Below are 15,052 nucleotides of genomic sequence, written 5' to 3' on the forward strand. Positions count from 1 at the left end.
TATAAAGCTATATTAATTTTCATTTTGGCAGGTACTACATGCTCGCGGGGTCACTAGTCTGCGAGCAGGACTGGCAGAAGTTAATGAAGAACGCGAACGCAGCGACACCCGGCGCGCCTGTACGCAAAGGCAAAGTGGGTCGCCCGCGCCGCTCGCGCGAATGAGCGTTGCCCGCGCCCGCGTCCGCGCCCGCGCTCGCTCAGCTCTCGCATCGGGACTACGAGGAGGTAAGATCTTATATGTATATTTTCGTCAATCAGTGTAATACGGACTTTACAGTTTGCGTCAAGGGACTTTGGACCTCTACATCATGCCTGTGCAATTGTGCATTTCTGTAAATTATTTTGTTAGTAAGTAATAAGTTCTAGGCACTTATTTGAACCCAGTTCAAATAGTGGCATACTTACTAGATGCGATCTGTAACTTACCTCCGTGGTAGTATTAGTAGGTACGCAGCATAAGTGCTAAATCTGGCCTGTGCATTTCTATAAATTATTCTTTTAGTAAGTAGTAAGTTCTGGGCACTTATTTGAACCCAGTTTTTAGTGGTATACTTACTCGGTGCGATCTGTGCGTCAAACTTACCGTGGTAGTATCAGTATGCGTAGCATGAGTGTTTCATGTTCTATTGGCACGGCAGTGCCCCGCCAAGCGAGTAAATAAAATATAATCGTACGTCCTGAGTTTATAAGACATGCTAGTTTAAGACGTTAATTGTGTAATTTGTAATTACATGATGGGTTTCAGAGTATGTATATTATCATCAATTATTATAAAAGCGGAACTACATACAAAAACCCATTTGTTTATATTGAGACGCACGGCAGTGAGCTACCCAATTTTGAGTAAGATATGAGTGTTTTCATATTTACAGGAACTTCACCAGCTATTAAAAACTGATGATCTTACACTTAACAATTTTACCTAAATATTACGAACAAAATAATTTTATCTGTATAATTTGATTTAACACACATACCTAATACAAGAGACATAAAATGAAAATCCAACTATACAATACCTGTATGTGAATACGTTCAATTTATTCTAATTGCAATTAGCATCCCAATTAACTGATTAATCACCTCTAAATGGAAATAGACACATATTGATTGAACGCACTGATATAATTGCCAAATATCATAACTATGAAATTATATCGAAACAATGATATTATAATATTTGGATTGTATTTGTATATATCCATTGCACTAACTGATGTCAGCTAACCACTGTGATTAGGCTGATCCGTATTACAAGATAAACATTGAAACATTGTAACTAAACATCACACTAATAATATAAAGGCGAAAGTTTGTGCGTAAGTGTGTGTGTGTAAGTGTGTATGTTTGTTCCTCCTTTACGCTGCGGCTACTGAAGCGATTTAACTGAAATTTAGAATAGAAATAGATCTTACTCTGGATTGATACATATGCTACTTTTCATCCCAAAAAAATCCATGGTTCCCGCGGGATTTGTGAAAAACTGAATTGCACGCGGACGAAGTCGCGGGCGTCCGATAGTTATTAATATCTCGTAAAACCTACAGCCTACAGGTAACCTGCATACCAGAGTATTTTCTTAATTCTCTGGGTGTGTGAGGTCTGTCAATCCGCATTGGGCCAGCGTGGTGGACTATTTCTCCTCTCATTCTTAGTGGAGACTCGAAGAGAGACTAAAATATCCATTATCTCGTCATTGGTTGTACTAAGCAAGCTAGGTTTCTGTTAATATTTTTTATCTCTTCGCATTACGTCTAATGTTATCTCCAAGGGCGCCCACTCCGGAATCCACTGTCTCTAATAATAAACGTTTGAGTGAAGAAATCTGATACCACGATATTATCTTACTGTCCTAATGTCCTCGGCTCATGGTCGATTTTATTTCAAATACTTTTGAAATAACTGTAATAAAGATATTTGGACAATAAGACCAACGTTTGTTAATAAGAAAGGATATGGTCCAAAATTGTTTGGAGCCCAGAATCAATCATTGTACCCTAGCGGAAATAAAAGAAGATATGTTTTTGTAACTATTTTTGATTATACAAATTTACGAATTTACTTTAATTCTTTCGAAATAATATTCATTATGTCCCAAGAAATGCAACATTAATAAAGGTAATAATGGCGAATAGATGACGTTAATGCATTAATCGATTTAACGTTGGCTGTCAATTGTTATGTCATAGTTGCTCTATGGGCGCCATCTTGATATAACTCAAAAACTTGGGTTTTTATTTAATTATTTCTTTTTATTTAGTTAGATTTATTCACTTTCATTAATTTTAATAATAAAATCCTTGTATTTTTTAAATTTTAATATTACCGGGTACAAGAGTGGTCCTGAAATGGACCATCTCCTTTATGATTTAACTTTTTTTATTAATTTTTTCCGGGTCGAATTTAAATTTTCTTGAAAAGTCCGGTCCTCTGCTTGTCTGATGGCCATTGTACCAGAAAGAGGGCAGACCATGAGCGACTTTACCTGGTTAGACCAGCAACTAAGTTCTCCCTCCCTTGTCAAAAACTGAGTTAATCTAAGTTATCCGGAAGGCGGCTGGCAATATGACTAAAATAAGCAAAAAATTACGAATTCTTTATACGATTTGGATGTTGTTTACACACAAACACATACGTAATTGATACGGGTACCTATATTTCTTAGAAGAAATATAGATACCTGTATTGATTGAGATTTTTGATTTTAAAACAGTTGATGAAACCAATTGAGAAAAACGAAAAAAAAAACAAAAATGTTTTTCTATTCGACTAGTTTTTCATTCGATTTTCCGGGATCGAACTCAGGATAATTATAGTACCTGTCTGTCCCTAATAATTCGGAACATTTTTGTAGCTCTAGTACGTACTAATTCATTTCCGCAACCAACACATGCACAATCTCCTATGTCCAAAGGTTTTTGTAGTGAAGTTTCGGCCCCTTGCTGGAGAGTGTGGAACATACTGAAGAAATGCAATTAAGCTGTTCAATGAACACCACACAAAGTGCGCTTTGTTTATTATATGAGCGATTTACTCGACCGGAATGCGCTAACTTTGGACTATTTAAATATTTTTATCATGCTAGTTAGCGGTTAGAAACTTAGTACTTGTTAGCTTGTTAGAACAATGAAGTCCTGTCTATTCTACAAAGAACGGTACTTGTTTGGATGTTTTATGAAACTGGCTGGCTTTTATACTTTGACTAGCTGACGCCTCGCGGTTTCACCCACTTGGTTCCCGTTTCCGTAAGAATACGGGGATAATATAAAGCCTATAGCTTTCCTCGATAAATGGGCTATCTAACACTAAAAGAATTTTACAAATCGGACCAGTAGTTCCAGAGATTAGCGCGTTCAATTAAGCAAACTCTTCAGCTTTTTAATATTAGTATAGATTATTGAGAACTATCTTAAAAAATTAAAGCATTTTTTTCTTGTTCTTTGACAAGTTAGCCCTTGACCACGGTCTCACCTGATGATAGTGGCGTCGATGCCGTCTAAGATGTAAATAACGGGCTTATTTGGAAGAGGTACAATTTAACTTGTTAATTAAAGCAAAGAAATGTCCTATTCAATTGCTTTAATTTGCTGATTGGTTTCCTTTCATTTTGACTTAATATCTATTCCAAAGCATCTCTAGTATTGCACACTTCTTGCACAAGTTAGTTAATTAACTTGATGAGATATGAAGAACATTATTTTATAATGTCAAAAAAAATCAAAACATGGCTAATGGTGTTAACAAAATTAAATTGCAATAAGTAAGTATCTGTTTATTTTTGATCTTAGAGATACCGATTCTTTCTAGAACATTTTCATTACCTACAAGGAAAAGGGCTTTAAAACTATCAACTGTGTATCCTACTAATATTATAAACGCGAAAGTTTGTACGTATGTTTGGATGTTTTTTACTCTTTAATACCGCAAATACAGAATTTGGTTAAATTTTAAAACGTAGACAGATCATACCCTAAATTAACACATAGGCTTCTTTTATCCCGAAAAATCCATGGTATTTGGTTACATTAGTGTGAATGGTTGTTTATCTTTCAACTCGTGACTACAATTAGTTGAAATACGTACTTCAAATTAGTTTTAATTTGGAATTATGATTTATTTTATATTTATTATTTCATTGTTTATATTCTGGATTAACACGTATGCTACTTTTTATCCCGGAATTAGATATTTATTTTTCGCGAGTAACACCGCAGATGGAGGACGCAGCAAGTATAACATACTTGATAAATGTACAAATAGATATTTCGACAATCCAAAACCACGGGCTTGTAAAGTTTACACAGACGACAAACAAAGTGATAGACTTTGTCCACTCGCATTGTAAAGTCAACGTGTCAGAGTTTGCTCGCCCTTCGCCACTCGGCCCTCTAAATACCGCTAATGATATTTATAAACGCTTTGATACAAGTTTCCCATTGCTCAGTGCTCACAGAGATAGTTCATAGAGTTAATTATCTCGTAGAGGCGACCATCGTCCAACTGCCGCGGGCGTCTCCTATCCGTGCACTTGCTTACGGCGCTTCACAAAATGCTCCGCAAACCAATTCCAAAGTTTAAATACCCAAAACTTATTTCGGCAACTCATAAAACTATTGTCCAGTTCTGCTAATGAAACAACTTGCAAGTCTATAAACTAGACGCCGGTGTTGTAGGATGAGGGACGACATAAACATTTAACATAGGTCAAATTCATGATGCATCACAAATTCCATAATAATTATTGCTCGTGTTATTAAAATGTAATTTTTTCTCAATTAATAATATATTTAATGTATGATTTATATAGGTTTTCATTAAAATAATAAAATTACAATAGATGGTTCATGTTTCTTTTGATACAAAATTTATTTAGCATCCATGTTGACACAATTAGGTACTTTATCTGCCTTAATTATACTAGCTAAAATAATGAAATACAGGTTGCATAAGAAATAAGTTTAATTGAACTACTTTACTAAAACGGTTTCGTCAGTAACAGTGTCATCACCGTGAAATCAGGTGAAAAAACCATTGTTTAAATAGAAATGGAAGTTAGAAGGTCTAGCGTACTTTAATAGTTTGATAGGGTGAACTAATCGAACCGCCCACGGGGATTCATTACGAGTGTACCGTTAAAACTATATTGTAAATACAAAACAAAAGGCTCTATAACTTTGTGACGGTGGTCAAAGGCGCGATGTTAATTGGAAAGCACCTGGTGACGACAGCGCCTTTATGGCGAGTGTTGGGTGTAAAAATCAAGTTTGGGCCCGCCCTCGCCGCAGGTTCAAAGGACTTGACCGTTCTGGCTTTGTAACACGATTACTCGGACTTGTCGAAAGTTAATTAAATAACGTTTTTCCAAATTACCCCCCGGGCACGACATCAAAGTGCTGTGGCGTTTCGCTTTGGGAATCTTTCACAAAGGGGAATCGCTCGGGGCTAGATTCGAGGCCCGCTCTGATCTCGGTACTGACTTAATGCGCTGGACAGGTGAGATCCTCAACTCTTTGTCAAAGGATAAGTGAACGGACGGTAAACTTCGCTGTTGTTCAGATTTACCGCAGATCGCTACAAAGTGCGGCTCTGTGGATGTCTTCGCAGTCGCCTCTGATGTACGAGCCTACAACAAGAGTCTTTTTTGTTTATGATTTATTTTTGTTATTGGACTAACAGAATTCTAGTAGCTCTTTTGAGCTCGTCTATAAAAAACGGCTAGTTCGTTAGATAAGCTAATTTACAACTTGCAACATTTTACGTTTCAAAAAAGTACCTGTTTGAAGCTTTTTGAAATAAATTAATTTGAAATAATGAGTGAAAACGTATGAGGTAGGCGGAAAAGGTGATATTTTGACTATTATGCCCGCAATTTTCCGTAAACCGACTTTACAGACAACCGATTTTTTTATGGGTTGTTAACCTTTCAGTCTCAAGTTAATATTCAATAATCGAACGTCGAAGACGGTGACCATCCATTATGCGATTTACGAGTACATTTGTACTACAAAGTAGTATATTGTGATTGATGACTGATATCTATCTAGCAGCGATCTAATTCTATATGCCGGCACTGGCACGCAATCGCGAGGTCGTTTACAGTGAGTTAGCACGACATTCGAAAGTTAGACTTATTAAATATTCCCTTTCGATTTGATTTACGTCTGCTTGCATACTAAAAGTGTAAGTGTAAATATATATTTTTTTTAATATTTGTTGCATTTTTTTATCATTAGATTTCAGACAGACAGACTTCTCACATCTTGGGAATATTACAGATTTATTCTGATAATAAACAGTTAACGAATACTTCTTATATTATATTTAGCGAATTTTGTCTGATTTGCTTCAATATCTAGTCATTAGTTTAACTGTGTCAATTTTAAAAGTCAGAATCATTGATGAAGAACTTCAATGTGACACTAATTTATTACTTAAACCATTTTTACTTACTATAAAAAAAATAGTATTATAGTATCACCATCATCATCATTATCAGTCGATGGACGTCCACTGCTGGATATAGACCTCTTGTATGGACTTCCAAACAAAACGGTCTCGAGCCGCCAGCATCCAGAGGCTCCCTGCAACCCGCTTGATGTCCTCAGTCCACCAACACTGCGGGGTCCGGGGGGGTAGACCAACACTGCGCTTTCCGGTGCGATGTTATAGTATCCTTTCTAATAAATAATAATTTAAACCTAATAACAGTAATCTTTAAATTGAATATGTTCAAAGAAAGCATGTTGAAAAAAACAACGTATTGTTTTAAATTTCAAACATAGCTTGAGGTTATTTACATCAAGACGTTTTTTTTTTCGAAACGTTCGCTGTCCTTCGTAGGACCGCGCCGGACGTCGAACCTGCTGCCGTTGCGTGCAGGTAACAATCCGCTGCTCTCACCTTCATTATGTTTACACTAATTATACATTTCAAGTACACACAGTAAACATTTATAGAAGCTACGAAGGTCATACACTGACATAATGTATCTACATATTTGGAAAATTCGGCCTATAATATAAAATTTGAAATATACAGTATAAAAGTGAATAAATATTATGACCTAACAAATGAACTAACAAAAAATGGCTATGTAGTTAGTCTGTACCTACGCCGTAGAAGTAGGTGCGAGAGGATTACCAGCAAAATCTCTCTATAACTTGCTTAAAGACCTTGACCTCTCAAGAAGTCAAGGAATTCCTTAACCCTACATTCATTAGTCACAAGTCCAGGACTTTGCTCGGTGTTTTTCTCTGTACCACGCGATGGACCCGGCACCCGCACAGTGAATCCATGGAATGCTAAGATATTCGTCTCTCTCTATGGAAATGATGTTGCAAGACATTGAAATTATGAAATCTATAATTAAACATTAAAACCGCAATAAATTCATTTCTGTGTGAGGTACCTACTTTTTATTTTAAAATATATAAACGAAAATCCCTAGAAACGAATATTTTTAAACCAATATTTCTGTAATAAGTATTGCCACTTTAGATTGCTAGCTTGAATCAATTAACCAATTTAAGGTGGTACGAAGGTTATATTATAAGTCAGGTTAAGTATAAAAGTGACTAAACGCAATAATCGTGTGAAATAGATATGAATTAAATATAATCGCCATATTACTGGTATTACGGGCAAGGTGATCCGCCTTATACCGAAGTGTGTCAAGAAATTAGTGTTTAATTTATTCATTGGCCCCAGTTCGTGTCTAGTTTAGTTATTACGGAGGTAGTTTAGGCGTCGGAGTAAGAAATTAATCAAGCCTGACACTTATGAGGGAGTGATGAGTGACTACTTGAAACAATTCCTAAGAACAATAGGCACTCGTTTCACTATCACTTAGTAATTAGTAATTACTGTTTCATAATACTACTGTACTACTGTGCTAGCGGTTTAGTAGATCGTTAGATTACCCCTACAATACCACAAACTTTACCTCTTTATAATATTAGTATAGATATAGATAAGTATAGATTAGATAGATAGATTACCCCCCACAATACCAAAAGCTTTACATCTTTATAATATTATTATATAGATTAGATATAGATAAAAACAACAGTTTGAAACAACTAATTTCATACAATCTTAAATATAATCTATTTTTTTCTCGCTTTATACTGTAAATCAAACTTTCACAAATATTCTTAAGACTTGAGGAATGATGAAATATCAGTGAAGAAGGAATTTTGCAATTTGTATCATTTGAATTTTTATTAAAATTTTTATTAAAACGTAACAAGCACGGCACAATAATGATTAGAAAATTGTTTGAATATAATGAAACTACCAAGGAAGATCTTTGATAATTACTTTACTGTTTTCTTCCATTACGCCTCATTTTGCATATTTAATAGATGTAGATAGATAGATATAGGTAGATAATTAATGTAGTTTGGTGGAAATGTAAAAAATTTAAAGATACGTCACGTGATGATTGCATTTTTACAGGAGAAACCCGACGTACATATTAGAGACTCTTAGCTTATTAGAGAAGCCTGGTCCGAGGGATCTCAGCGGACACGAGCGCGGTTTCGGAACGACTTCGCCCCAGTTAATTAGTTAAATGGATACGTCGCTTCCCGGTTGCGTCTATTTTATCGACTTTACGACCACAATAAACCTCATTTTCTTCCACGATTCCGGAGTGGGAGCTATTCAAATCCCCTAAATTGAAATGGAGCTTTCTGCTATTTAATTCGGGTTCGACCGGCCGAACGGGGGCAGTGATGCACTTATGCACCGGCACATTTCCCACAGCCCGCTGCGGATCCGCCTCGCACACGACAAAGGACATCCGCCCACAATAGCTCCATTAAAATAATGCAAGTAAATGAGGATTTGCGGAGGCGAGTCCGCCGAATCCGCTCGCGTTCGAGTCCCGCTCACAATGGCGCAGGCCCGCAGCGACGACGCTTAAAACACTATACACGAGCATGTTTCATTAGCTAAGTGGGAGGCTTTTGGTGGTTGAATCTGTGTAATGCACCTAGCTAGATGCTGCGCCGCTTTTACTTAAACGGCGTAATTAAAACGTCCCCTCTTCCCCCTAAGGGCGCAGTTTAAAACTCGGTTCAACTAGTTCGGAGTGGACAATTTAGTTTTAGTGTTCCGTATTTAAGATACAAATTTTCAAATTATGTTTTTGCTTTCGCCTCTGTTTTTATGTGCATTACAGTTTTATTACTTTAGATTTGGAACGCGATATTACAGCTTTGTCTTTGCCAGAGATGTAATTCGTATTTATGTAATCAAATAATTAGTTGATTAAATTTCAGTACTTACTGTTTTTGTTATACAACACAAAATTTTGTAATTAAACTCGATGGCACTAATTCACTTTCAATGACGCGTAAACACTCGCATTGAGGGGTTTTTCAATTTCAATCAGTCCTTATCGATGTTTATCATCGATCGGGGCATCGATAACAACATATCAAACACCCCTTCAATGGCGCCTAAAAATTAACCGCGCAAATATTGACCGCGTGTAATCTATTGCAACATGCGATTTCTTTTGTCGGTTATTATTTTTAGACACAGGTATGTTTTAAACCTGCTTTTTTAAGGATTGATTATTTTTTTTTATGTTTGAATACTATATTTAAGGAAAATCGAAAAACTTTAAATAAAATGTTTGCTTGATAATCACAACAGAACTTGCAAGATTTGTTACTTCCACGTTATTTTTAATGATGATCATAAGTAGCGAAAACAGACGAAAACAAACCTCTAAAAAGTAAACGAAAAAAAAAAGTGATAAGTGCTAAGTAGAGTACTACTTACTTAAAAGTTGTTCGACTATTTTGCGATTGTGCGCTGTGAAATGTGATGAAACACGTATAAATTTTCAAGATTCATTATACTTATACTCTAAAATAAATTCCAATTTATTTACAAAACTATTAGCAAAGACATCGCAAAAAGTCTACTATAAAATAGATAGCGAATAGACCCGAATCTGAGACAATTGAAACGAGGGTTGAGTGAGTAATTAATGAACAGCTCTCATGATAAAGAGTGCTAGTTCTAGATGTACTAAGCTCTTAAATATTTCGTACTAAATTGAAAGCCCCAAGAGGACTTGGAGCAAGGTCCAAAATTCGCCCAGTTATGCTTTCCACATTGCTTTTAATGGTTGATTAGAAGAGGAAGGTAATTATTAGTTTCACCCAATATCAATAAATATAGTGCAGGCTTTTATTATTTACAAAAAAATACAATCCAGGATGAAAATTAAATAATTTAATAAATTAATATATGATGGGCATAAAACCATAACCATAGGGTCATAAAACCATAAAATTCGGTTCACAAGTACCCAGAATGTGCTAGTAGTATTGCTCTCTGCCACTATGGGCCCGGCACCAACACGGGCCCATATTAAATCCATAAAAAAAATTAAAAATCCAAAAAAAAAAAAAATAGAATTCTAAGATCTCTCTCATTAACGTAAACTACGACTTCGACTTTTTAATTAAATCGAAGTCCGGTTTTAAGCAATTTTAATTTTGAAACTACGTAAAGTCCTGATATGGATCTAAAATAATTCAAAACACAACTTAACCAGTACGTGCATTGATAGCAATCAACATAATGTGTCATACATGGTAATATCTCAGTGTTACAGCAATAAAGATCAGATATTAACAACCCTAATCACCACAATTCTACGTATATCGATGCCCCGTTCAAGTTAATTGAATTGAAAGCGAGTGGAGTAATTAATTAGGGGCTTAGAGCCGAGCCAGTGTTTACTACGCTCCTACATTTTGATGGAGACAATATGGATTATGATATTAGTGATAATTACTGTAATATATTGAATTGATATTTGAATAATTATACTACGGATAGTTGAGAGTTTCAGGAGTAGTAGAGCTTCTTGTGACAAAGCTCCTCCGGGAAAGTACTACCGCCATACGTGTTGCTGCATTTGCACAGCATTGCTGTATTCTGATCTGATGTGCACGTATGCTGAGGCAAAAGAGACATGATGGGCACATACACTTTGAAAGTTCGTTTCCATCATCAGGTGTAGGTACCATCTACTTGGCCCTTAAATGGTATTGCTTTGGTAGGGTGTTTGATTCTTTTAGAAAGCACAAAAAAATTGTGCTTTCTAAAAAAACACAATACAAAGTTACAAAATCTATACTAATATTATAAAGCTGAAGAGTTTGTTTGTTTGTTTGTTTGATTGAACGCGCTAATCTCAGGTCCGATTTGAAAAATTCTTTCAGTGTTAGATAGCCCATTTATCGAGGAAGGCTATAGGCTATATTTTATCCCCGTATTCCTACGGGAACAGGAACCACGCGCGTAAAACCGCGCGGCGCGGCGTCAGCTAGTATATTAATATTGGTTAATAAATGACGAAGTTATGAACATTAAAAAAAAGAAATACATGGGTCGAATTAAGAACCTCCTTTGTTGAAGTTGGTTTAAAAATGTTTTTTACGGATTTGGACATCTTTTACCTGCTGCCTCGCAATGCCACTATGGTCAAAGTTCCATAGTTCCCTTAAGTACATTCAGGTACAGACATGGACTGAGAAATACATCCTTTATAAACGAAGGTCTGGTTCTTAATAAAAATTGATATTGCTCTAAACAAGTAAGTACTGTACTTCACCGCCCGGTTCAAGCTAAGTGAATTGAGAGGGAGTTACCTAATTAATTAGTGGATCTTAGAATGAAGCGAGTGTTTACAGCGATGCCATACATTGATGGATGCGACATTTTAACTTGAACCTTCTACAATAAGCTAGTTGATACTTTTATTTTAAATAGTCTTAAATTGATCATTATCGTTCTACTATATTAAAAAAAAACGTAAACGTATTTTTTTGACAATACGCCACATCACAGCTATTTCAACTGTTTAATGACGTCACATTCACAAACCCTTTACAAATGGAGCGTTCGACGAAAATATTAGTTAGCAATTAGTTTGTCGTTTTGTACATCAAGTAACATTTTGACGTCACAAAATGGACGAAATCTTTTTTGACGTTTAGAAATTTGAAAAAATACATGATTTTAAAATTAAATTTAATAAGAAATCCTTAACTTTTATTAATTAATATCAATATGTATATATAGATATCGAAATTATTATTGTTTATATTAATTTTGATTTGAGTCAACTACCCTATTTCGTACGCTATAGACTCTCATATAAGTAGACATAGTAAATGATATAAAGCTTATAATAAACTAGCTGACGCCCCGCGATTTCACCCACCTAGTTCCCGTTCGAAAAGAACCTCTATAAATTATAAGTACATATTAATAGGTATATATATATAATTCTACTCATCAAGTAACTTTTTACCCTACGTGGGTAGGTCATTTCTGTTTTGGTAAAAAGATTTTATATTTTTTTTTAATGTAAAAATTATGTAACTTTATACTACATAATCTTATTTTTTTACTAACATTGTTAACAAAATATAAATACGTATTTAACTTGGTAAATAAGTTTATAAGAGGGAAACAAATGCTAGAAACCAGAAATAGAGAGAAGAACAAAACAATGGGTATTTATAAACCTCGACTGACAGAATTTCTATTTGAGCATTGAGTTCACTCACCCAGTTATTAAATAGCAGTAGAACACTCGCCAAAATAAACAGGTCTTATTTCAAATTTTGCTACTTTAAAGCTTAGTATTCATACCTGTTATAACTCATACTTAAGTAAAATTATATTTGTACAGCCCTCATTAGCACGAGAGTTTTTTTAACGGACATTAAAAAAGCGTTTAAATATAGTATGAAGTTATATGAAGGTCTACTTCCAACGCCCAAAATTGAAAATGCAACACGACTCGAAAAAAAGGTCGTTTTTTAAAAACGCTGTCGTGTGAACATATACTCCGGAATGCATTTGTTGTATTTAAACACTTTTTAACGTCCGTTAAAAAAACTCTCGTGCGAATGAGGGCTTAATCTCGTTTTATCTATCTAAAAAAATGCAGTTGTCTTAGTATGTAGCTGTACTCTTTGTTTTATGCAATCCTAAATTAATTTTACGTGTGATGTTAATATTAATTTAGGAACAAGTTAATTAAAAATATAATTAAATGTAAAATGACTAGGGGTTTATACTTACCCTCATTTTTAATTTGTTTGTTGATAATTCCACAGAGTTTGACTGTAGTATAGTATTATAATTTCAAACAGATGTCGTACTAATTGAACATAAGGAACGTTAGAACCCATTAAAATATCAGCTAACAGGTAAAAATTGCAAAGCTTTGCAATTGCACGTTGTAGAGCCAACATTTCCTGAGGATGCTCCGGTTTCGTAAAACGTACGTAGAGAGTATTTGGTCGGACCTGCGTGACGTTGTCGCATGGGTTCGTCGGCTTTTCGCGGATGATAGCAAAATAAATCATTATATAATCATGATGAATATCCGCAAAGTACCGCCTGTTTCTATCCAGTTAACAGTATATAAAAAGTTTTTTATAATAATGTATACAAATATATACGTAATAATGTAATTAATAAAAAGTAGTAGGTATATTTCTTTCTAAATAAAATATTAACTAGAACCAAGCTTACTTATAAATTTACAAGTAGGTATGTAATGAATAAGACCAGAAGAGCTACTCTTTAATTAGTTGGCTAACCCGCAAGCTCGATTCAGGTAGTTAGCCAGGGCTAAGTTTAGACTTCTTTCAACAACCGGCCCGGTTAATTAGTTAGAAATTGTATGTAAATACTTGTATAATTATTTTATGCAACCAGAAGCTTTGCTTCCACGTAAAATGAGTTTCGCAATTTTATAGACAAGAATCTTGAACCATTTAGTGTTTATGATTAATCCTATATTATCTTTATGTACTTATGTATACTTATTACTTACATAAGTAAGTATAATACTCCTCTATAATAAAACAGTATCTTCGTATCAGCCTAATTTATTGACTAGTTACATGAGAAGACACCATCTTTATAGGAGAAGGTATTTGGAGCTTTAGCCCACCATGATGATTCAGTGCGGGTTGGCAGGCTTCATTATCAACCCATATTCGGCTCACTGCTGAGCTCGAGTCTCCTCTTAGAATGAGAAGGGTTAGGCCAATAGTCCACCACGCTGGACCAATGCGGATTGGCAGACTTCACACACGCAAAGAATTGAAATATTGTCTGGTATGCAGGTTTCCTCACGATGTTTTCCTTCACCGTTTGAGATACGTAATGTTGAATTTCTTAAAATGCACACAACTGAAACTGACTGGATTCGAACCCACATCCTCCGAAATCGGAGGCAGACGTCATATCCACTGGGCTATCACGGCTCGTTGGCAGACTTAGACTTTATAAATTCGCAATATGTATGTCATAACCCAGGACACCAACCCTGGACTTTTATCCCAATCCGCATAGAATAACAACTCAACCAACAAGGCAATCATACTAGTCATACTATCTATTTAATAGATAGATAGTACCGATTCTGAAAATTCGTTTACTACTCGTACTAAAAAACTACGTTTTTTGTGGGTGTCATAGGCTATATTTTATTTCTGTATTCCCACAGGACTTGGAATTACGCGGGTAAAACCGCCAGGCGTCGGATAGTAACACATAAAAATTATAATTAAAGCCTTCCCTTAAAAGGAGCCTTTACCGTAATTAGTAGTCACGATAAAAGGCCACTCGAAACATTCCATCATAACATAAATATCGCTATACAATTAATTTTCTAAATGAAAACATAGACGTTTCATTATGTTTGCCCTCTGAGCTTTAATACACTTATCTGCATAGACGGAATGGCGTTTTCAGAAAAATTAAAGAAAGTAATCAGCGGAATTACGCCGGCTACTAAAATATGTATTCGTCATAAAAGTATGCGTCGACTTCTGTGGAAGATAAATATTCATTATGGAGGTTCGGGCGTTTTAGCGGGATTAAATGCTGTTAACCCAAGTTGCTTGCTGGATCAATCACATTGAATATACTTTAGCAGTCATTTTATTCTGAACTCTATTTGTTGATGTCCCGCGCGCTCGTTCGACTTTTGAAAT

At 35.3% G+C, this 15,052-nt stretch overlaps 1 protein-coding gene across 2 annotated transcripts in view; it reads left to right on the plus strand.

Moving 5' to 3' along the window:
- The window catches only part of LOC112058289 (LIM domain transcription factor LMO4), a 269,856-nt gene that overhangs the window by 200,477 nt on the left and 54,327 nt on the right, over positions 1-15,052 (plus strand). For both annotated transcript variants that reach the window (XM_052890490.1, XM_024099008.2), the window contains exon 4: positions 32-227. In XM_052890490.1, the coding sequence (XP_052746450.1) occupies positions 32-164 (133 nt within the window). In that variant the 3' untranslated portion in view covers positions 165-227. The remainder of the gene's footprint in view (positions 1-31; positions 228-15,052) is intronic.

This window comes from Bicyclus anynana, chromosome 3 (assembly GCF_947172395.1).
Source record: "Bicyclus anynana chromosome 3, ilBicAnyn1.1, whole genome shotgun sequence".
NCBI classification, from domain to species: domain Eukaryota; kingdom Metazoa; phylum Arthropoda; class Insecta; order Lepidoptera; family Nymphalidae; genus Bicyclus; species Bicyclus anynana.